This window comes from Oryctolagus cuniculus, chromosome 13, assembly GCF_964237555.1.
Source record: "Oryctolagus cuniculus chromosome 13, mOryCun1.1, whole genome shotgun sequence".
Classification (NCBI taxonomy): domain Eukaryota; kingdom Metazoa; phylum Chordata; class Mammalia; order Lagomorpha; family Leporidae; genus Oryctolagus; species Oryctolagus cuniculus.
The window spans coordinates 76080661-76105602 of record NC_091444.1 but is presented as its reverse complement, the minus strand read 5'-3'; the positions used below and the strand labels follow the sequence as shown (position 1 = coordinate 76105602).

At 41.4% G+C, this 24942-nt stretch overlaps 1 protein-coding gene across 14 annotated transcripts in view; it reads right to left on the bottom strand.

Moving 5' to 3' along the window:
* SFMBT2 (Scm like with four mbt domains 2) overlaps window positions 1-24942 on the bottom strand; it is a 261092-nt gene that overhangs the window by 71526 nt on the left and 164624 nt on the right. For all 14 annotated transcript variants that reach the window (XM_051821572.2, XM_051821569.2, XM_008268056.4 and 11 more), the window contains exons 9-11: window positions 22258-22405; window positions 9728-9810; window positions 3801-3927 (exon numbers count right to left, since the gene is read on the bottom strand). In XM_051821572.2, coding sequence (XP_051677532.2) covers window positions 3801-3927; window positions 9728-9810; window positions 22258-22405 — 358 coding nt within the window. The remainder of the gene's footprint in view (window positions 1-3800; window positions 3928-9727; window positions 9811-22257; window positions 22406-24942) is intronic.

Sequence of the window (24942 nt, the reverse complement as noted above, 5' to 3'; positions counted from 1 at the left end):
CACTGGTTTGAGCCATTACTAATTGTCTTATTGCCTTCTGTTCAACAACATTCTAACATGTAAAAATCCTGGGAGGACTACAGATTTTTCTTTCAGTTTTCTATTTTTAGTTCAGATGACCATCAACTATAGATATTTTTCTCATATTGTCTAATACTGGCAACCAAAAGAATTTCATGAAAGAAAGTAAGCTGGAAAGACAAATCTGAGACAGAGTATCTGTACAACTAGGAATCAGGAGTTACGACTTTACAGCTAACTCCTTCATTCAGAAGAAACTATGAGATTTATATATCTTAATATTCTTGATGATAAGGTAGCCAGGTTTGTGAGGATCAAAAAGACAGCATGCAAATTGTACTTTAGAAACCTGAAACTATTATTAGTAACAAATCTTGCAAAGCAATCAGTTTTATAAAATACTTTATAATTTTCATGAGCTACTGTACAATTCCAGCCATATGAAATACCTAGGTTAGTCAATGTCAATGAAGCAGAAAGTATAAGACTTGGGGCCAGGGCTGGCGCTGTGGCATAGCAGGTAAAGCCGCCACCTGCAATGCTGGCATCCCATATGGGTGCCGGCTTGAGTCCCTGCTGCTTCACTTCTCATCTAGCTCTCTGGGATGGCCTGGAAAAGCAGTGGAAGACAGCCCAAGTGCCTGGGCCCCTGCACCCACGTGGAAGACCTAGAAGAAGCTCCTGGCTCCGTCATTGTGGCCATCTGGGAAGTGAACCAGCAGAGGAAAGACCTCTCTTTCTCTCTCTCTCTGCCTCTCCTTCTCTCTCTGTGTAACTCTTTCAAATAATTAATTAATTAATTAATTAATTTTTGAAAAAGACTTGGGGCCAGGGGCTGAGGGTAGCAGCAAATCAGAAGTTGTGTCTAATGGGTGCAAAGTTTCCATTCGGCAAGGTGAAAAAGATTTGGAGATGCATGGTGAAGATGGTTGCAAAGCAATATGAATGTACCTAATGTCACAGAACTCTACATTAAAAAGGTTTAACTGAAATGCTAAATGTTATGTTACATACATTTTACCACATCTATTAAAACTAAATTTTTTTTCCATAAATTTCCATAAAATTTCTGTTGTCAAACTAGCCGTAAGAAACTATTCAAAATTCTGTTAATCCATCGCCATCTGTTAACCTCTGGAAATGTAACCCAGAATTCTACGAGCTCTCATCTGAGGCAGAAAGTGAAGTCTTGCTTGGGTTTATATTTAGTAAAATGTCCAGGGAAAAGGATTCTGAGCCAGTGGATCTCGCAAGAGAAGCCAAGGAAGATGTAAATCCTTCAACGGGTCGAACAGCTGTGAGAGCAAGGAAAACACCCGCGTCGACGTGAATATAAAGTTACTTGGTTTGTAGGAAGGCAGACCTGGGTATGTGAACCGGTGAGTGAGCTATAGTGCTAGAGGCACTAAAGCTGAACGTGACTTCCTACTGTTCGTATTTGCAGAGGTGACTGAATACCGAATATTGAGATGAGCGAAAGCACCACAAGACGCGTTCCAGAACACTGAACCCCGCCACCAGAACTGTCCTTCCTAGCGGCAGTCTGCGAAACCTGAAGATCCTTTTTCAAATGTACACCCAAAATAATATCACAGTAATCTCATTTATTTTATTCATTGCTCCCCTTTCAACAAAAGCCGCTTTTAGAGACACTGGACCTCAAAATGGGTCAAACAGTAACTAGAAATGATCATTTTAATGACCTAAAAGTGGTCAATCAGCAATGCGTTAAAAGGACTTCAAATCAATTTAATGCAGAAAAATAACTAATAAAATTGTCATGAAGCACTTTAGAAATGTAAAGTGCCCAATTAATGGCCTATACTCAGAATCATCATCATATAAAAGAATTTAACAGTCGCAGAGTGACCACGATGAGTCCCTGTTGCTTTATCCCTTGGTCTGGGTAAAGAAAACAACGTACATCAGCCCAGTGAGGCCCAAAAACCAACCAACAAACCAAAAAAATTCAAGCAAGACCCAACAGACTGGAATTTTACCTTATTTGTGTGTAATCTATTTTTTAAGTGATAGGATTGATGGTCAGTAATTCCAGATAATATTCAAGAGATAACATGTATAGCATCTGGTAGGTAGTATCAAAGACTGTTTGTAAACACGTATTCTAAATGAGTAAAGTCTGACAATATGGACAGTGTATTTTCTGATCTATTTCCTAATGCTAACTAATTTTCATCATGATGAAAGCGCTCCAGGGAGTGAGAAAAAGAACTGACATGAGCTGACTTTCATTTCTTTGCAAGCAAAAGGAGAAAGCGCTGTCAAAAATGTTGAATCTACACTAAGTGTTGCTCATCAGTCTTTTTAAGAAGTGGGAAGCTGTAGGGTCTGCTGAATTAAGCAGCAGAGAAAATGTCAAGAGTAATGAAATCGAACCCCAGGCAGAGCTTAATGGCATAGCTGGTTTCTCCATCTATAAAAATCAGGACACTCTTACTGCTGTTTGTGTTAGGTAATTAACAGCTGTAAAGCACACTGAAAGTAGAAACTGCTAAATAAATAATGACTGCCACAGAATTTTTAACCATAATGTAGTAAATAATAACGATTGAAACATGAGCTTCTAACTTCACCATTTTTGTTTTCAAATTAATAATGGGAGCAAAACTCCAACTTCATTAACACAGCTTAGTATAGTGTTAGAGAGCAGGTTAAATTTAGTGATTAGAAATCACCAAAGGGATCTTGTTTCTCTTAACAGCAGTTGACTCCTACTACAGGCAGCAATGAAAATAGTCATGTTCTATTCCTGTAGCTCTGGAAATACTGCCACTTGCTTGTGCCTTCCTTTTCAGTTAATTCCACGGAGGGGCCATGCAATTAAAAACCCTACTAAGCAATCAACCTTTTTGAGAATTTCCATTTATTTCAAAGGGACTCTGAAACACTAAACCGCGGTCATATTTTACGCTATTTGCCATAATAAACAACACAAGGAGGTCAGCTGAGGTGACTGCTGTCTATCTTTCCCACACTCTTGGGCTATGGTGTTAATTAGACTGTGGGCTGATCTAAAGCCTTCCCATGCCTCTGCCTATTAAGGAATTAAGGGTGGAGAAGCTGGTATCAATTCTTTGATTTTCCTTCCACACTTTCTATTCCAGTGGTGGTATGAGCATGCTATAAGATTTAAATTATTGACCAGGAGAGTTAACATATCTATTATCTATTTCCCCTCTCTCTTTTTTGCATATACACTTTTTAAATAACTAGTACTATGAAACCTTAACCTAAAACTATAGAGTTATAAATCATGGAAAGAATAACCATAGCTACAAAGAAGAGCATTAACACCATTGAACAAACAAGCTGAAATTCTGTTGACTGTCATCCTCAATATTTTAAGGAAAAATTAAGCATCTACAGGAGAGTCCAAAGTAAAGAGTATTATTCATATTAAAATGTAAATATATAATTTATTCCCATAATAACCAAGACCTCAAATACCAGTTCGAGTGACTTGTATTAATCTGGTTGTGACATTAGCTTTTATAATCACAGATGTAAAAAAGACCACTGTGTTCCAAACATAATTATCTCACCAGCGTCTCAACTCATGAAATTATTAGTTAAGATAAGAGCCTCTGAATGAATTCATATTTGATTAGTTTCACTTATTTAAGAACACTGAATAATTTAAGATTGGTTGCAATAAAAGGGAAGTCAGAGGGGGCACTTGCAAGAAATTTCGAATTCCTCTGTACACTGCTGTTTACAGACAGGCCCAGAGTTCTCCCAAAGGACGAGTAACTGCATACCTTCCAGGTGAAGCCACAGCAACCTGCCCTTCACGCTGACCACCGAAGCCACACAGAGCTCTGCAGGATTCCTGGGATTCACAGCTTCAAGTTTCATGTTCTTTGTGAAACCCCGACTGAACGATGTCTGAAAGAGAAAGAGAACTAACTCTGAGCCAGCAGCGACAGCAGTAGGATAACAGGAAGGAGCAGCGCTGGCCACGTGAAGCAACGGACATGCACACACGTGCTACGCGCACACGCACGCACATGTGACTTATTGGCCACACACCCAGGCTTTTGTATGTCCGTCTTCCCCACCATTCATGAGGAAAGAAGCTTATAGCACTCATTCCTGTACACCAAAAATTAGGACAATGCTGCGTCTGGTGGTTGCTTACTAGTGAGACTAGGAGTATACTCTCCACTTCTGGGTCCACACTCACCCACACTTCTACAGGCTTACTGAAGTACACGTCATTTCTTCTACTCTCCTCTACTCCTTGCTAAAATCATACTTGGGCATATTTGAGGGTGCAAAAGCAGGTGGATCGAATATCCATTGGGCTCATTTTCCTTGAGAAGGAAATTTGGAGGGTGTCCTGTAGCATTTCTCATGGTGCAGGTCTGCTTGGTGATGGGTTCCCTTTGTTTTCTTTCATCTGAAACCTCAAATGAAATCTGTCTTCTTTCTTGTTTTGTGTACCCGTACTGAATTTTTTTTTTAATTCACTTTTAAGGTTTTACACAGAGTAAAGTACACTCTTTAGGACACGGTGTTCCATCGGGATAGGGATGTTAGGCCAACACTTACAGCCCCCATCCATAATCACAATCAAGATACTAATCAGTTCCTTCACCCTCAACAGCCTTGCACTCATGGGTCCTTTGGTATTGAGACCCTCCCTGATACCCCAAACCTGGTTTTCTGTTCCTATAATGTTGCCTTTTTATACTGTGATGACACATAAACACGATCTTATTAGATGTGGCGTTTTGAGGCCGGCTTCTTTCTCTCAGCGTAATGCATCTGAGATTCCCCAGAGCTATCACATGTATCCGTAGTTTGTTCTGTCTGATGGCTGGTAGTTTACCTATCTACCAGTGAAAGGACAGGCAGTTGTTGTCAGTGTTGGGAATAACAACGCTACAGATATTCACACATAAGTGTGTATGTGTGCACCTAAGGATATTAATATTCTCAAGCTACCACAATAAAGCATCATGCTCTGGGTGACTTCAACAAAGAAATTTATTTTCTCCTGGTCCTGGAGGTAGAACAGATCAATGTGTTGACAGGGTCAGCTCTTTCTGCGGCCTCTCTCCTTGGCTTGTAGATGGTGGTCACTTCCCTGGGTTCTCGTGGGACCTTTCCTGCATCTGTTGGAGTCCTAATCTCTCCCAGGACCTAACTGACTTTGGATTAGGGCTCACCCTATGGACCTCACTTTAGATACAAGCATAGTTTAAGGCACTGGAGGAGTAACACATGAATCTGGAGAGGAACTCCACCCATAACACTAAGTTCTCCTTGCCATAGGAAGGGGATTGCTGGAACACATGGTGAGAGAATGTTTACTCTCCTAAGAAGCTGTCAAATGCTTCAAAAGAGCCTAGGCTACTGTGCCTTCCCACTAGCAGTATATGAGAGTTTCAGTTACTGCACATCCTAGTCAGTACTTGGTGTTGCCAGTTTCTGAAAATGTAGCCCTTCTGATAGGTATCTGGTGGTATCTTCTTATGGTTTCACTCGCACTATTGCAGTCATTTAATAATTCACTACTGACTAATGACAGAGTAGTTGTCCCATGTTTCTCTGTCAGCTACATGTCTTCTCTGGTGGACTGACAGTTTTTACCTTCAGCCACTTACTTTGAGTCTCCAATTATACATGACACTGTCCCTCTGAGCCCTAAGAATCCAATTGACTTTTTCTCTGCCCTCACAACCTTTTACTCTCTGTTCTCCAGATACAACAGTTTCTATCTTCAAGGCAACAGACTCTTTCCTCTGTCATTTCCATCCTTCTATTAAGCCACCTCAACAAATTTATTTGTCTCAGGTGGTATTTTTCAGTTTCAGAATTGCTCTTTTTTTAATAGTCTCAAGGGCTTCTCTGGGACATCATATCTTTTTGGTTCATCATGTGAATATTTTTCTTTATGTCTACAGTTCTTAGACTTTGGGTTGTACTAGAATCACCTGCCTAGTCTTTAAAAATCAGACGGCTGGGCTATACCCCAAAGTTGATTACAAGTGGAGTCAGAGAATTGGTGTTTCCAGCAAATTTTTAAATGAGGCTGATGGAATTGATCTATTACTCACACTTTAAGAAGTCCTGTTTTACATCATCAAGCTTAGCTATTATAGGTGCTTTAAGATATGAGCTTGTCAGCCGGCGCCGCAGCTCACTAGGCTAATCCTCCGCCTTGCGGTGCCGGCACACCGGGTTCTAGTCCCAGTGGGGGCACCGGATTCTGTCCCGGTTGCCCCTCTTCCAGGCCAGCTCTCTACTGTGGCCCAGGAATGCAGTGGAGGATGGCCCAAGTGCTTGGGCCCTGCACCCCATGGGAGACCAGGAGAAGCACCTGGCTCCTGCCTTCGGATCAGCGTGGTGTGACGGCCGCAGCGCGCTGGCCGCGGCGGCCATTGGAGGGTGAACCAACGGCAAAGGAAGACCTTTCTCTCTGTCTCTCTCTCTCACTGTCCACTCTGCCTATCAAAAGTTAAAAAAAAAAAAAAAAGATATGAGCTTGTCTGTGGATTCCAACATCTGGGCCATGCTTGGTTTGGTCTCTGATTATTTTTCATATTGAGAATATTTCTGATTTTCTAATTTCTTCACATCTTCAGCAACTTTTGGATTCAAACATGGATATTATAATGTTATATTGGAGAGACTCTGAATTGTACTATATTTTAGCCAACAGTCAATTCTTCAGTTTTAGCAAGTAACTAACATGGTTAGTCTCAAAATACAAACTCTGCATCAGGTAGTAGCTCAAATCTCAGTTCAGTCTTTTTATTCTTACCTACGTTTCTTGGAGTCTGCCTGGCACCACATGATTTGGGGATCAACCAAGGAGCTAGGTAGGGCCCCCTCCAGGCTCTCTCCTGTCTACATCTCCCCCACTTTTCAGTACCTGTGTTTGCCCAAATATTATAATCTGTTTCACTAGGCCAGAAGGACTGAGTTTCATGTCACTCATTTGGTTAGCCCACATGTTGGCCACTCTGGCCACACTCAGGCTGAAAAATGGAACACTTACCCCCATGCTTTCCTCTCTTCCAACAGCCTGCTTCCCTCCAGAACATGCCTGTTTTTTGTTCATTCTCCACTAAGTAGTTTTTGGTAACGTGTCTAGAGTTTAAAGCTGCTATACACAGGAAGGTAAATTCAACTTGAACTTACTCAGCCAGCACTGGAAGCAAAAGTCCCTTCTAACATTATTTTAAAATGAAAATAAAATTTTCCAAAATCACCAATGATTATAATCACACATGTTACAATACTATATTATTATATTTATTTTAAAACCTACAAGCCAAAATAAATAGGTTCCTGTAAGACTACATCTTTATGTGACTTATGGGAAGATATCAAGGCAATTCACATTTACATGTCTTTGTGTAATACTTATTAAAAGATAACATTAAATAGCCAGAAAAAAATTACCCAGTGCACCTCAAGAAAATCCATTATGCTCCTTTTTCTTCCATTTCTTTGGAAATAAGAACCAAAGATATTCTAAGTGGGCTATGTTTCCTGCAAGTCATCTTGCCTCATCCACACATATTATGTATTGAGCTTCTTTCTGATAATACCACTCAATAGGCAGCTTGAAAAACTTCTAAGTAAGTTAAAACGCATTTTATCCTATTTAATAAGGGAAAAGCTACAACCACATAACCTATTTTCGTTTCAGCTCACTGCTTGAGGGTAATTCATAAAGGATCAATAGCAAAACTGTTACCTGTGAGTTTGCTTTACTGAGCATTTGGCTGTGTCAATCCATTTCCTAACTGCCTCTGATTGTTAAACATCCCTGGGGAAATGTCTTCCATGCATCCAATCCTACACTGCAGTCCTCTAGTACACATGAGATGTGTGATTAAAAAATGAATTCATAATAAGCAGTCCATTAAAGAGCACTTGTAGCCAACTAACAAATTCAGCAAAGTACCAGTAATGCAATGCATATGCCAACAGGCGGACAGCAACAATCCTGTCTATAAGATAAACAGACAGCCAGAAACAAAGGCATTCCTAATGAGTATACCAGCAAAGTCATTAAAATAGACTTGATCTTGGTAGCTAAACCCAGAAAGCCCAGAAGCCACCTGGGGATGCGACTACTTTTTTCCCAGTTAAAAGCCATTTGGATGACTCCTGGCTGACTGGAGGCGGGGGACAGACACAAAAGAGGCTCTCGTGGAACTCTGTTGGCATCCAAGTAGCTCCATAAATAGAGAACTCGAGGATGTGTTCCTCCAAGGCCAAGGAGTACAGGAAGGAATATTTCTCTTGTCAGGCTGTCCTACAGGAAAGGCAGGAGGCCAGCAGATCCTGCGGCGGTGATACCAGCACAGCGAAAAGTCAAGGAAGGTAGCAGTGGACTTAGCAAGCCTTCATAGCAAACTGGCTGTTCTCTAAAGAGCATGGTTATTCCCAGCTCTCCTTGTCAGCTCACCTGAACACACATCCCGTGCTCCTCAGTGCTAGAGAGAAAGTGCTTTTGTGCACAAGCAATGTCATCCCGTGGAAAGGTCATGTAATCATTTACAGAGTCCTGATTTCCAACTTCACCGCTGATTTGTTTCTGCATTTATGAGTACAAGCTGACCCAGTAATCAACCTCCTGAATTCTCCCAAATCAGATTTTGACTTATGTATAGGGTTGGGCATCTCTCGACTCAGCCAAGCACCCCCCATCTCTCTTTCCGTGCTGCACAGATGAGTGGTGGGGGCGGCAAGGAATCAGCAGCTCTAGGAGCGCGGGTTCAGAAAACAAGTCGTTGATTTGGGAGCGCTTGACTTTGAGAACAAAAAGGATGGTGAACACACTGGGCTATACAATCGTGCCTCATTCTTAAAACAGAGATAATTCCCACCCCCTTTCAGAATTCCTAGGTTTGCTGGAGTTTAAACTAATAATTTTACAATATTTTTCTAAAACCACCTCCTGTAACTACACAGACACACACCTGTACATACATTCATTGCTATTTTATGTATCACAAAAATCCTATTCCTATACCAAAAAACTTTTCCAAACATGGTAGCAGCTGGCAGTAACAGAGGTACATTTTACTAGTAATCAATTATTATTAAAGTAATAACAAAGTAAGATTTTATTTGAAGAGTAAACTTGTGGAACAAAGAATCTCCTACTAACAAGGCTTGTCAATATGAGATCACAGAGCAAGTGCATATCTAATGGCACAGGTGGCTTTTGTCCACTCAAGTTTGTCCCCTGCCTTCCATAGGGCAGACTCACAGCTAGGGAACAGGAGCCAGCCAGGATCTACCCCCTGGCCACACTGATGGCAGCTCAGAGGCTCATTCTCGCACGTGGAAGGTGAGCAGAAGAGCTGTCACTATCAGACAACAGGACTTGGAACTAGGATACCTTCTCTTTGGTTGCTTTCCCATCTGCTGCCTGGATCTGGATGATGAAACTAACCCAACACCACCATGAGAGCCACCCACTGAATATTTTGGACTCTTTCCTAAAAGAGAAATAAACTTTGAGCTTGTCGAAGCTAACATGCACTTAATAGTTGATGGATGACCCCCTGTGTCACCACAGCCCAGGCTCCTAACACGTAGGAGGACCTATGGGAGCTTTGTGAACCTAAGGGCCTTAGCAGTCCTCCAAATTGGCTCATTAAAGAGTTGTGACTTACAGAATTTAAGAGGAAGAACATTTGCAAGAGGGAAGCCTTACATTTCTGAAGCAGAATGGAGGTGCTTCTTCTGCCCCGTGCTGCTTGTGATAATCTGCCCAGTCAAAGTCATGGCCAGAGTAGCCTGTGAACAACAAAACACAGACACAAAAACCGCGTCAGACAAATGAGCAAGGTTCAAGCAGGTGAGTGATTAGGATATTAAGAGGTGCCAATCCAGGTCCCCGAAGAATGAACACTTGTAAGCCTACCAGCACTACACATAGGTAAGGGACACCATCATTATCACAAGGTACCTGAAGCCTGAGGAAGGCTCGAACTGACCTGTACGGCCCTGCTGGCACCTGCCAGTGGGTAAATCTGCTACCGGGAAGAGAACAGCTGAAGCAGAATGTGACACAGAACACATTCTCACAATCCACTTCACAGGAACAGACAATGATACCTCCTTCATGTAAATTCTGAGTTCTCAGTGTCTTCGAGGAAATGATTAGACTTCACTGAAAACACCAGCCTGGGGGATGATTTTTTTTTAAAAAATAAACAACAGGCAGATCAGGTGGCAAATGAGGAGCAGGGGTTTGGGAGATAAAGCAGCCCCGAAAGATAGGAAGGGAAGGGAGGAATGTAAACCTTGCCTTGGAACTGAACTGCAGAGGAGGAAGGAAAAAGACAACTGGGCACGATGGGCCTCTCTGGTGAGATTCTGGGGACAGATCAGAGATGTAGAGGAAAGAGATCTAGAAAAACAACTATTTCTATACAATGAATTCAATTAAATACCGACCATACCAAAGTGACTTGTCTCAACCCTCCCTGTATGAATCCCTGCCTTTCTTCATTTTGGAGGAGGGATGAATTATGCATCTCTCTCCAACACAGCAAGACATGGAAGAAAACCATTCTGATTCATAACCAGGGGAGGCATATCCTAGGCAGGAGAATACCTCTTCATAGGAGAATCACCTGCACAAGGACAAGTCACTGAGCAGGCATACCACGGAGAAGGGAGTGAGACGTTAAAAATATCCTGAACGCTAACAAGAAGCTACAGACCAACTATGATTAGCTGAAACTGTGTCATTGTACCTAGTGCACTCTTTACGGGCCAATGTGCACGTAGAACAAATCTACATATGATTGCTTAAGTACATTTTGACCCAACTGCTGCCATTTCCTTTCCCCACATTGTCATAAATTCTCCAACTGCAAATCCCCCCTGAGATGGAGACATTTTCAGGAAATCTCACAGTTAGTGTCCACAGAACTTTTTCACGAAACAAACTCAAGACACCAGTTGCATCCTACCTCCGTGTAGGAAGCAAAATCGGTAATTACTGTCATGAAGCAAGCACAGTGGACGGCGGGCATTCAACCAAGAAGGCAGCTATTCCTCTGTGGCCCCAGAGATCCACCTTTGACCCTTCCATACCTTGTCAACCGTGAGCACCAAGGGTGGCCCTCCTTCCTTCTTAAGACTTCCATTCTACAAGCACTGACAGCTCATTTCCTTCCAAGAAGGCAGTGAGACGCTGGTTCTTCAAGTCTTCCGGCAGCCATTTCCCTTAACTCTTCTCTCCGGAGTTGCATGCCCACCACCCACCCCTGGCTAAATCGCTCTTACATCAGAAGTTTCTAGAATGGACCAAATCAAATTCGCTCCGAATATTTCTAAACAAAACAGTCCACGTCCTCAACAAGGTACCGTCATGTGAGTCTGTTCACAACTCTAGGACCCTGCACTTTGAGTGCGGCTTCAGTGGCAGTGTTCTGGAGCAAGTCCTCATGTTCACGTATGAAGAACTGAAGACTGACTCCAGACACCTCACACTGGGTTGGTGAGAAGTTACCTAACAGTGCACAGGTAACTGAAATTGAAAACAGGCCATCGGGGCCTAGACCCGGCTCTGTGGGTTACTAGATGGACCGAGGTAAAAGTGAACTAGATCTTCCAGGCCCGACTTTCCTCAGCTACAAATTCCCGAAACAAAGAGAACACCTCTAAGACCGTGTCTGATGCATTCAACAATCCAGAGCCACAGCTACTCCATGGTTTTACAGCTGCTACTTCAGATTTTCTCCTCTATGGGGTCAATTCCCCCTCTTCTCCAAGGAGAAAAGTGTGATGAGGTGGGAGCAAGAGATGTTGGGGGACCAGCACTGTGGCTCAGCAGGTTAACACCCTAACCTGAAGCGCCAGCATCCCATATGGGTGCTGGTTCTAGTCCCGGCTGCTCCTCTTCTGATCTAGCTCTCTACTATGGCCTGGGAAAGCAGTAGAAGATGGCCCAAGTCCTTGGGCCCTGCACCCACATGAGAGACTGGGAAGAAGCACCTGGCTCCTGGCTCCAGATCGGCACAGCTCCGGCCATTGCAACCATCTGGGAAGTGCACCATTGGATGGAAGACCTCTCTCTCCCTCTCCCTCTCCCTCTGCCTCTGCCTCTGCCTCACCTCTCTCTGTGTAACTTTGACTTTCAAATAAATAAATAAATCTTTTAAAAAAAAAAGGAAAAAAAAGAAAGAAAAAGAGATGTTGGGTAACCCGCTGAGCCTCTGGAAGACCTTCCAGCTCAACCCACGAAGACAACATAAATGCCTGCAACACACGAAGATCCCAGCTGTCCTGGATTTTTGGCAAACTGATGTGTGTGACAGTCAAGATTCCCTTCTGTCCTGATATCCCCTTCCTGGACTTCTGCTACTTCCTTAGTGCATATGGGCTGCAGAAAGCGTCATGAGATCATGGGGGGAGGGCAGACAGGAGCACCCACGTGAATTAACAGTAACATCGTTTCAGAAGAGCATGGCATTTGCATGTTCTTTAGGGTCAGTATCTGTTCGGATAAACCTTTCCGACTTAGCCGGGTTTTCTATAATCAACTTCCAATGGACTTAACCCACGTCAGAAAATGTCATTCCTCATCCTTCTATACAGCCGGTCCTCAGTCCGTGGGGAGCCACTTTTAATCTGATAATTTCCAGGTATAATTAAGTCTTGCTGGGTATCTTCTAAACTGTAATTAATGACTCTGCCCTTAGAATCCGCTCACTTCCTCAAACACTGGAACAGTACAGACTTTTCTCCTCCTCCTCCTCTTAGTCACTTCATTACTTAAAGTCTGTTTCCTTTGGGCTGATAATGAGCTCTCTTTGTAAGGCAGTTTTGTGACAGCTCAGAAACAACAACTTCTACATAAAAACAAATTGCTGCGGATTGTATAATGGAGACAACAGGGGTGAATTAGACTCATTAATCAACAAAGACAAAACAACAAGAACTAAGGCTTAACTGTGGCCAGGAAAACATGTTTGAAACCTGGAGAGAGGGGGGAAAACAGCAGAGGGGAGAAGAAAATAAAAGGAAACAAAACCCCTCAGGCTATTAAAATGTGCAACAAGCTGCCATGGGAGACCATCAACCACAAGAGCTAGAGTTGGTTAAGCTTTTATTGGTGTTTATTCTGAAAGAAGCTCCAACTGTTACAGTTCCAAAAGGGAAGAGGCTGATGACCCATTTCTAGATGACAAAAATTAATTGACATAAAATAGCTCCACTTGCAAACATGACTATTGGCAGTGTAAATGGACAATTCTTTTGATAAATTATCTGGCAGTAAAATTTTCATGTCCTTCGACATAACGATTTTACTTCTGGGAACCTATCTCATAAAAATGACCCTAAAAACTAGAAGAGTGTTAACATTAAGAGACTTGGGGCATGACAATTGATTGCACTATGGAAAAAAAAACAACAAAAACAAAAGAATCTTCCATCAGTAGGAAATGATACAAAACATACTCAAGTCCACAGAATGCCACGCAGGCATGAGATTGTGCGTATTTTGTCAAAAAAAAAGTCATGAAAAAGTGAGTACTAGGGCTTTCGATGAAAAGATACCTAAACATAAAAAAATTAATTTATATAAGATACGGAAGGATCAGAGGAAATGTAAGAAAAAAATCACAAATATCAAAGACTCATGACTACATTTTTCTTCAGCTTCTTTGTATTTTCCACGTTTTCAACAATGATCATGAAATTATTTCAATACAAATTATTAGAAAACATAGCATCTCTGATTTAACAGAAGAGCAAACCAATGGCCAATCAACCAAGGATCAGTTTCTTCAGCATGTTGAATACACCATGGCTGCCTCCCCACAGCCATAGTCCCTCTTCTTTACCAACATAATCCTGATTTACTCCAGCTTCTAGAGGAAGCTTGGCCTCTCTTCAGCATGAAGTGAATCAGAAGCACTCCTGAAATAAACACGGTGGTCTCATGCCCCTTGCCTGCAGCATGGGATAGGGATAGGGGAATAATTTACAAAAATATTTCTCCCAATAAGAGAGATACACAGGAATATCTTCCCTGTGCTGGGTGGTTACTTAAAACAATACTACAAATGGCAGGTGTTTGGATCTGTGAAAGACTCCACTTGGGATGCACACATTTTCATATGGGAGTGCTTAGGTTCCAGTCCCAGCTAAGCACCCAATTCCAACTTCCTGCTAATGTGCACCCTGGAAGGCAGCAGGTGACAGTTATAGAACTTGGGTCCCTGCTCCCCAGGTGGAAGAGCCGGGTTGAGTTTCTGGGCTCCTGGTTGTGCTTGGCCCAGCCCTAGCTGGGAGCAGACATTTAGACAATGAACCAGCAAAAGGACAATTTTTCTCTCTCTCTCCCTTTCTCTGTCTTCTCTGCCTTTCAAATAAATAAAATACAAATTTTAAATGAAAAATGCACTCATAATAAAAGATATAAAAAGCAAAAGAATAACATATTTGGTGTCTACTTGACTGGCAAAATGGAAAACAATCCTAATAATTCATTATTAGAAAAGCTGTTGGTAAAGAGATACTTCAATGCATTTAGGGTTGGGATATAACTCAAAGAACCACTGCAGATGTCAATTTGGACATCTGTGTCCTGTGTCCAAATCTTCAAGAATGTGCCCAACCTCCAATCTAGACACTTGCTCCTACATATATTCCTTCACTCAGAAATACTGATCAAGTGTATGCTGGGTGCGAGGCATGGTTCTGATCCTTGGGATACAGAAATGTACTACCGCAAAAAAATCCTTAACTGCACACGGCTTACATTCTGATGAGAGGAGGCAGAAGATGCAGAAACATAAAGAGTGAGAGTCACAATGTCACAGAGAAGGAAGAGGAGGTACCCAGGGATGCTGCACCTAGGACTAAAGGCCAGGGAGGCCTGGAGGAGGAGGTAATCCATGGCAAAGGGGATCAACGAGCTAAGGAAGTAAGGAAGCGCATGCGCAGAATAGAGACCACTGATCGTGAAAGCCCAAGCCCCAGAGTGAATCTGGAGCGTTCTTGCATCACCAAGAACGACAGTGGGGCTGGAACAGGGCAAACCGCTGGAAAGAAAGCAGAAATTGTATTCTGGAGTCTTCAGAGGAAAATTGTGCAAACATTCTATGTATAAAAGCAGAAATGAGAATGTCAAACATGAACAATAGAGAAGTGTTTAAATAAAGAAAGCACTTAAATATCCACAAATCATGGCTGTTCTCTGCAGAATCATTTAAAGTAGAAGATATTCTGGCAGGACACAACAATAAATAAGCAACACAATGGTTCACAAAACAGTGTGCATAGAATAATTAAGTAGGTATGCAAAGTTGTAGACATAAGCAAACAGAAATCAGACAGAATACATACTAAAAGTTGCTCTCAGCTTTTTAAAACTCTTAACAAGTGAGTACATATCAGATTTGTAATTCGGTACATCCTTTTAACAAACTAATCTTTAAGCAAATTTTTAAAATTTATTTATTTTTATATATTTGAAAGAAGGGGAGAGAGAGAGAGTCTGTCTCTCATCTATTAATTCATTCCCCAAATGCCCACAAAATTCATGGCTAGGCCAAGCCAAGCCAAGTGCTAGAAACTCAATCCAGTCTCCCATGTGGCTGGCAGGGACCTAATTACCCGGGTGTACACTAGTCAGGGCTCCATACAGGATGTGGCTATCCAAGCAGTGCCTTTAGCTGCCTTGCCAAACACTCAGCCCTTAACAAATCCTTTTACAATTAAGCTAGCTGAACCAATAAAGCAAGAGCATTTTCTAAAACAAGGAACTGCAATTTATTCAAGAACTATTCACCGCTGTCTCCACTTTGCTGAACCCTGGGGAGGTTAGTTGCTGGAACAACAAAGATAGAAAAGACACTGATCCAGCTTTTTAATTAAATTTGCATTTTATTTGAAAGGCAGAGAGACAAAGATTTTTTAATCCACTGGTTCACTCCCCAAATGCCCACAAATTCCTGGATCAGACCAGGGTGAAGCCAGGAGCCCGAAATTTCATCCAAGTCTCCCATGTGGGTGACAGGGAACCAAGCACCTGAGCCATCCTATGATGCCTCTCAGGTTGCATTAGCAGGAAATTGGACTGGAGGTGGAGTGGCTAGGAGTCAAACCAGACACTTTGATATGGAATGTGCGTGTCCCGAGGGGCAACTTAAGCCATTGTGCCAAATGTCTATCCTTGGCCCAGCTTTCTTGGGCTCTAGCTTCTGAGAGCAACAGCCTGACCCTCCCAACGTGGCCTGGCAAAGGCAAGGATGGACAGAGACATGGAAATTCGCAAAGGCTCTCTCTCGGAATGAGTGACGAGCAAACAGAGAGATCTTTGCTTCAGCGAGTGTCTCCTTTATTAAATGCTGGAACAGTGTGAGTAAATAGCAAGCTTATTTAGCTTTTAGTTCAACCTCCCTCGGAAAGGCAAAGTGATACAGTAATCTTTAAAGATCAGCAAAATCAGGATCCTGACATAGAAAGGAAAGACGACACAAGAGAACTCATGGTTTGATGAGCAGGTTTTCATTTCTTTAGCAGAGTTCCACAACTCATTGGGCAGCTCTACAGGGCACTTGTCAAATGCCCTCCTGCTCTCTGACTGAAAGTTGATCTCTCCACCTTCAACCCAAGCTCTTAGTGTTTTTGAAACAATCAATACTTCCTGAATAGCTACAGAGGCCATGAACTCCATGATACTGCCTCAAGGGATGGGTGCCACAGGGCATGAGTGAGGAAGCCACACTGCACAGAGGGCAGCCAGTCCATCTATTCTGAAGCCAGCCCTCCTCAACATTCTCTCTCTGTGTTTCATGAAGGAGGTTTTGATACCCCACAGGCTCACAGGCAGGGCCTGAAACAGGAACTGACTACAGAGTTTCTTCTCATTCATGCTATTTGCTAAAAGCTCCCCTTTTGCAATCTTCCAGCTACCTCCATATCCTCAGCTGAAGTTCAGCCTTAACAGGTACCTAACAGGGATCTTTAAAATTTATACCTTCACTCACTCCCGGTTGAGTTATTGTTTGGTGCAGGGGAAAAAAATAATGAAAAATAAAGATGAGAAAAATAAGTCAATTTAGTATAAACCCAAGCCAGGCACTTTTAGAATAATAATTATATTGGATTTGATATCACTTACAGCATGACATAACATATTTCCCACTCTGGGGGCATGCTAAACCTATTATTTTGAATTACAGACATTACGTTAGGTTTCATCAGGACAGAATCTAATCTCATATAAATGTCAACTGTTAACAAAAGCATCTTAAAAATCCTGAGGAATGAAGAGTGATTTCGGGAAAGGTGAACAGATAGGATCCTTATTTTTCAACAATCAGAAATAATTTTCAGATACTAAAAATGACCCAGAAAGTTTTATGACTCCAACTTTCATTCCAATCAAAGGCAACCATTTTTCTCAAGAATGAACTGGAGAGCCATACTTCCAAAGTCCAGGAACCAGATGTCCTACTATGATAGGCTCCTCTCCGATACCCAATGGAATAAATTTTAAAAGTTACACAGCCAAACTCAAAAGAGAAGAAAATCCCCAAATACCAAAGGAAAAAAAAAGTTCCTGAAAAGTCAGAGCTGAGAAGCCCAAGAGCTCACGAAGGGCAGAAGGTGACCTGGCTCCAGGAGGTAGGCAGCAGGACCTGAGACTACGACAGGCTGCCTGCTCCAGACAGCTGCACGCACAGAAACAGAGAAACAGCAGAGATGGCTGCTTCACGCCTGGGCCTCTGGTTAAGAGAAGAAAGCCACAGGAACTGTCACTCCTCCCTCCACGCCATAGGGACACACGGACGTAGAGTCCAACTTCATGATTCTGGATGCAACAGACTGAGAAACTGGTACAAGAGTCAGCCCTTCACCCCTTAAAGACCAGATCCTTGCATAGATCAGACATTTTTTTTGATGGCTGGGATACTGAACAAAAGAGATCAAAACCCTTGGCCCTGGGGAACAATCGTTTAACAAATGAAGGTTCAAGGACAGCCCCAGAACAGCAGGCTGATCATCATAGAAAACTAGGTGGAAAGAATTATACCGATCCAGGACACACGGAACTACTATTTAAATAGCAACCACCACTGCAAACCAGGTCCCAGGAGTGGAACATGGGCACAGTGGTTAAGGCATGCGTGGGACATCTGGATCCTGTATCATAGTTCTTGGGTTTAAGTTCCAGCTCAACTCTCCATCCCAGCTTTCTGACAAGGTACACCCTGGGAGGCAGTGGTGATGTCTCAAGCTGAGTCCTGACCACTCACAGGAGAGTCCCGGACTGAGTTCCCAGCTCTTGGCTCTGGCTGGCCAAGCCCTGGCTCTTGTAGGGATTTAGCGAGTGAACCAGTGGATGAGAGAGCGCGCTCTCTCTGTCTCTCTGCTTTCCAATTAGATAGAAATCATTCACAATGAAAAAATCACCAACCACATAAGGAAACAAACCAACATGGAGAGTCAGACATACTGACTTTTTCTTTTTTCCATGGGAAAGCATTTTGCTTTTGAAAATTTGTAGAGCAAACAAAAACATAGTGATGTAAAATTTAATTAATAAGCTTAACTTGACCATATTGTCTGACAATAAAATTTACAATATAGCTAAAATAGATAGCACTATAAGTATTTATACATAACCAAAACTGAAATGGTAATACTGACAAAACTTATGATCATGAAAGGAAATAAATTCACACTTAAGAAATAGCAATAATAATAGTGTTGACTCCAGATGGTTTTATCAAGTTGTCCCATCAAACCTTCAAGAATCAGATGATCTAGATCTTACACAAACTGTTCTTAAGACAGACAACTTACATAGTTGCTGACTATGAAGCAAGTAAATGAAAATCAGTGCACTGCATGAACCAATGGCAGTGAATAAGATACTGAAAGAAGAAAAGAACCCAATTCACAACAACAAAGAAGGATAGAGCACAACAGAAAAATTCTAACAAAAAATATTGTATGTAACAAAGAAATAATAAAATATTATGCCTGTTTTCTAAATTAATCCATTCCGCAGCCTAAGCAGAGGAAGGAGACATGTGGCTTTTGTTCTAATGGGATCACCTGACTGCTGTGTTGAGTCCACGAGCAAAACGGGAGTCTGCCAGGTAAGACTTCGGGGTGGCCTGGGCCTGACCATGTGGTCAGTTTCCGACAGTGTGGACAGGATTCACTGCTGGGTTAGATATAGGGTGTGAGAAACTGAGAAGCCCAGGATAAGTCTGGCTTCAATTCCATCTACAATGCCTCACAATTCATTTTATAAGAATCAGACTCAAGCATGGCGAAATGTTAGTTAGCATCCAAGGAATCAAAGCAGTAGGATCAGCTTGCCTTACTTATTTACTTCTTTTATTACTTTCCACAGCTCCTATAACACCGACTTTTTTTGTGCTTAAGTTAATGGGATTAAAATCTCTAAGGTTTTATCCTTTGCTGGCCAGGAAAACTCTTAACATGGGCAGCCACTCTGAAAAGTTTGTATCCAGTCTATTTTAGACTACCTTTCTCTAAGGTCTGGGGACAGACTTTTTTTTAAAAAGTGGAAATAGTTAAAACCATGTAAGGGAAAATCTATGTTCATTACACAGCTCTCCAATAATACTAAATGTCTTTGGTCTCTTAAACTACTTCCCACTTAATATCTTTTGGGGATCAACGATCTGTCATTGAAGCAGTACTCATGGTTTTAGCAAAAACCTCAACAGTACAGTGCATTCACTGAATGCATACACACTCTTATTTACCCCTTCTCTAACAAAAAACACATCTCACCACACCTCCTGGTGTCTACCATTCACAGAATATTTCGGAGAATTTTCCATATCAGTCTCTTTCTCCTCAAAAGTGGTACAGTTTTCAATAGACAGATATCCAAAATCAATAGATGGAATCCAATTCCTTACCAACAGGCACCTGGATTTTTCTGTCTTGTGCAATTATAAATAATACTGCAGAAAGATACAACCTTGTATGCATAGTATGTATATATGCCTTTAGGAGAAATTTCCAGAAGTAGAATTCTTGAGTCAAGGGCAACTGCATCTACAATTTTACTAAATATTGTCAAGCTACCTTCTATCCAGTTTGTACCCATCAGCAATCTCATCAGGGAAGTCCAAGAATCTTTGCTCCTCTACACTCAACAAAACTAACTTCTTCTGTTCCTTGTCCCCTGGATTTCTACCACATCCGGCAAATACCTAGCATCTCAATATGATTTTAATTTGTAATTCAAATATTATGATGAGCCTATATAACAGTCACTGCTTTCCCTTGTGTACTAATCGGTCCATATCCCTTGTCCATTTTTCCATCAGTTCCTGAATCTTTTTCTTCCTAGTGTATCAGTTAAAACTCTTACTATTTCAAGAAAACAGTCCCATGTTCACCAGATAACTCCTACAGATTATCAGTGGCTCCTGTACTAAAGACATTTATTACATCTTCAATGCTTTAAGAGTTTTAAAAGAATTATCATTGAGATTTCCTTATTGGAAGGTACTAACCAACATGACCCAGTCTTCTACAAATAACATTTCCTATCCATGGGTGTCCCCATGTGACAATCCTGAAAAGTGATGCAGAGCGCTTTGGCTTATGTCACAGAGAACTGAAGTCCTTTTCACTGTCAACAATGCAGACTCAGGAGCCAGGCCTCTTGCCCGACATTGAGGATCACCTGACCGTGGGTATCTCACATACAATCTCTGCAACTAGGTCTCCTCATAGCATATTGTGAGAACTAATTTAGTTAGACACTTGCAAATGGTCAACAGTTATGTGAAAGCTCACCCTATTATCATTAGACCGCATGCCGTGGTTGCCCCACTGCAAGCAGTGGAAATGCAAATATTCCAATGCCTCTCCTCCTTGGGGATGAACATGGAGGAAAAATGGGGATAAAAGCCAGTGGAGTACAGTTAGGTTATTGGTGAGCTAGGTACAGTACAATCAAGTGATGCATTCAGCATACGATGCCTACCAGGCATCACCTGGGGATATTAAATTGCTCTTCCAATGTGGTTAACACCACAAGTAAATGGATCTCTAGACAGTTGAAAAGGTTATTACAAAAAAATTCTTATTATTTGAGGTTGTCTAGTAATACCTGCCATGTTTATTTTTCTAATCTTTCTTCAATTTCCTACCATGCCCTTTATTTTCCTCCTCAGATTTTAACCTTTTATTTTACTGCTCTCCTTCCTGAATAAACCTGAGACTTACAGGGGCCAAAAACCACGTTATTAAATTATAAGTATGGTAGCTACTCAATTTAATTCTTTTAATGTATTATAACATCATATGTTGGATATCTGAGAGTAACTGGGCCCTGGAGAAAATACGACTTATGAGAGTAAAAAAAAAAAAATCTAAAAAGGTAAAGCAATGCTTCACCAGGATTTTGGTGCATTTTAAAAACCATTTCTCAGGGGACCAGTGCTGTGGTATAGCAGGTAAAGCCTCCACCTGCAGTGCTGGCATTCCATATGTGTGCTGGTTTGTGTCTTGGCTGCTCCACTTCCAATCTAGCTTTCTGCTATGGCCTGGGAAAGCAGTAGAGGATGGCCCAAATGCTTGGGCCCCTGCACCTGTGGGAAATCCGGAGGAAGCTCCTGGCTCCTGGCTTCAGATGGGCATAGATCTGGCCATTATGGCCATTTGGGGAGTGAACCAGCGGATGAAAGACCTTTCTCTTTGTCCTTCCATCTCTATGTCTGGAACTCTATCTTTCAAATAAATAAATAAAATCTTTAAAAAAAAAAAAACTTCTCAGACATTATCATGTCTTTAACCTCAGTCACTGGGCAAAACTGCAATTCTATTAGTACACAATGGCAGCACCACTGCCTGTCCATCATACAGCGACTGATGAGGAAAATAAGGTTAACAGAAGTTGACCAAGAAGTCCAACATCACACCTCACCAGGGGGTAGCACTGTAATCCATGCCTATGTCAAGCGAACTAAGAAGACTCCTTTGTTTCTAACACATCTAAATTCTTCACAGCATAAACTCTTCCAGATTAACAAAGGCACCTTTCCCATGACAATAAGACCTTCCTGGAGGGCAGGAGGAAGGGAGGGAGGGAGGGATGGAGAAAGCAAATATTATTATATTCTCAGAGCTATATATATGAACTATCCTGAACCTGTTAAAAACTAAAAAAGACACCCTCCTGATTCACTTAAATCCTGCAGTTTTCAGAATACAAACCTTTGGGAGGAGTGAGATTGACTCCATTTTTAAGGCACCATTGTACTGGCAAAATTCCCAATGAATCCGCATGGCACAATATGGAGACCTTACTAGGTTCTGGTCTTAGGTCGTCAATAGTCACTTGAAAAAAATGATTGTTAAAAACCTGGAAGAAAAAAAAAAATAAATAGAGTCAAGCATTAATTCTGTTAGTATGAAATATATAGCACAGCTTCCACAGACAATCAATACATTTCCTCAAAATGATCTGAGCATGAATTGACACAACCTGGTTGCAAAAATATTCAGAGTTTATCATTGTGGTCATATGACTGGAAAAGATAAAGAAATAATTAGAAAACAAGGAAAAAAAAAAAAACACAAAGACTCAGGGAAGTAATGGCCACAGCTTGAGGAAAAACCAACAGGCAAAATAAGACAGGCAAACCCCAGCCCAGATGAAAGCCAAGATGGAGAGGGGAATGTTAAAGCCATTTTTCAGTGTCCCCAGCAAGCACCAAACTCCTCAGACCAGATCATTCAAGATCCTCCGAGATCCGGCTTGGGAGACCTCCTGCCTCTTCCTGCAACATATCCCTCAAACACTCCACCCCTTCTGCCAGAGAGGAAATGATTCACACCAAGTCTATCCTTACTCAGTGTCTGACAGACCACAACATCCCAACTCCACTGTTACCTCATCAAAACCAAGTGCATTTTTCAAAATGCGTTCCAATTTCTATACTGCTGATCTGGTTGGAAGAAAGGACCTTACTCTGTGTTCCCAAACCATCAAACTCAAGCCCCCCTCTGGAAAATTCTCACGCCTTCCCGCGAACTGACAGCACATCTGTCTCCCTCAACAGATTTCAAGTAGTTCAAGGACAGTGGTCTCTTTCTGATGCAGCAAGTCTTCTCAAACGCATAGAAAAGGATAAATAATAAATAATAAATGCATAGGAACTGAATAAATAGCAAATAAAAATAAGAAAAAATCAGTGAAGAAATATGAGTAGGAAAAAAAAAGTTGATTTAAAAGAAGAAAGATAGCAAAATCAGATGGACGAGAACACTGAAGGTCATGATAGATTTTAAAACTGTCCCAGGTAAAACAAGCCTGGAAGAAAAAGACTACTTTCCCAATTCAACAGACATAAACCAGTCTTCCTTAAGAAACTACACAACTTATTAAACTTGGATTCCTAGCCCCTCCTTACAAGGAAGCAACCTTTTAAGTTCAAAGCTAAAGAGAAGAAATGTACTTCTGTTCTTCTCCATGTTGATTCCAGCAAGCAGTTGTAATGCTATTGCCACAGGATTGTTTTTACCTTTGAAAGTCAACTTTAGAAAGCAAAGGGCCAAATGACGCTTTCCCAAGGAGGCTGTTCCTCAAAGCCCTGCTGGAAATCCTCCTCCTCCCTCCATCCCAATGTTCCATTAGCTCTTTCTGTGATGTATCTGTCTACTTAGCACTTAACATGTGACATACTAAATTTATTTACTCATTAATTTTTTCTATTGCTGTTGTCCCATCAATTAAAATGTATGCTCTGTAAAAGCAGGGGCTTTCTCTTTGTTCCCAGAATCCTGCCTGAGTGCTCCGTAGATGTTTGTTAAATTACTGTGATCTACTCTATCAAACCTACACACACATACTCACATAGACACATACACAAAAAGAATGTAATTCTGGTGGCAGCCTCTCTCAGCACCACAGGACCCTAGAACTAGGGGCTCTGTAGGATTTCCCAAACCCATTAAAAGGTGCATTCATTTGGACACCCTTTAGAGGAAAACCTTATTAAGTTTCATCAAATCCATCAGGGTCCATGGTCCTAAATGGTACAGAACCCTCAGCTCTCATAAAGGAATCCCAAAGCAGCTAACCACCTTGCCCAAGACTGCACAGATTAGAGTTGGCCAAAATGGAAACAGAACCCAAGACTTCTAATTCCAGTATCCATTCATCTAAACAATACAATATATGTTATCTACACAGATGATGTCATCATCATCATTGTCATCTGTCAATATCTTGCTCCATTTTGGAACACCAAAAACGAAACTGTGCTGTACTGATCAAGGTTGCTCATTTAATACCAGATCCATGTAACTTGTCTGCATTCTCTCCTGTTTCCTTAATACTGTTTATTTATATCTTCAAAGAAAAACCACAGGGTAGAAAAGTAAGATCGTATCATGATGTATATTGATAGCAGTGTGCTACATATGATTCTCAAACACAGCACTCTGAAATATTTTACAGTGTGTGGAGAAACACATTTAATTGTACATATCTTCTAAAGTAGGAATATTCTAATGCCTCATTACACGGAGATGAGTCTTCAACCTGGCGAGGTGCCTACCCAGCTTCAATGAGACAGAAGCACATACTTCCAACAGGCATCGTTACAACACACAGGCAGTAAGAGAGAAAAAGTATACATGAAACAGAATGACTTATGTATTACGTATTTTATGTTTGGAACAAAGAAAACTGAAATGAAAGTGTGGGCCAAAAGTGTGAAAATACCTTCTCTTTCTCTCCAAGGAACTCTATTTAGAGAGAAAATTGCTTGTTGTGAAAATCAAATAATTGTCACTGGAAATCTATCCATCTAGATAAAGATATTTGTCCTGAAACCAACTATAATTAGTATGTCACATCCAAACATTACATATTATGATTATTTAAAGGTATAA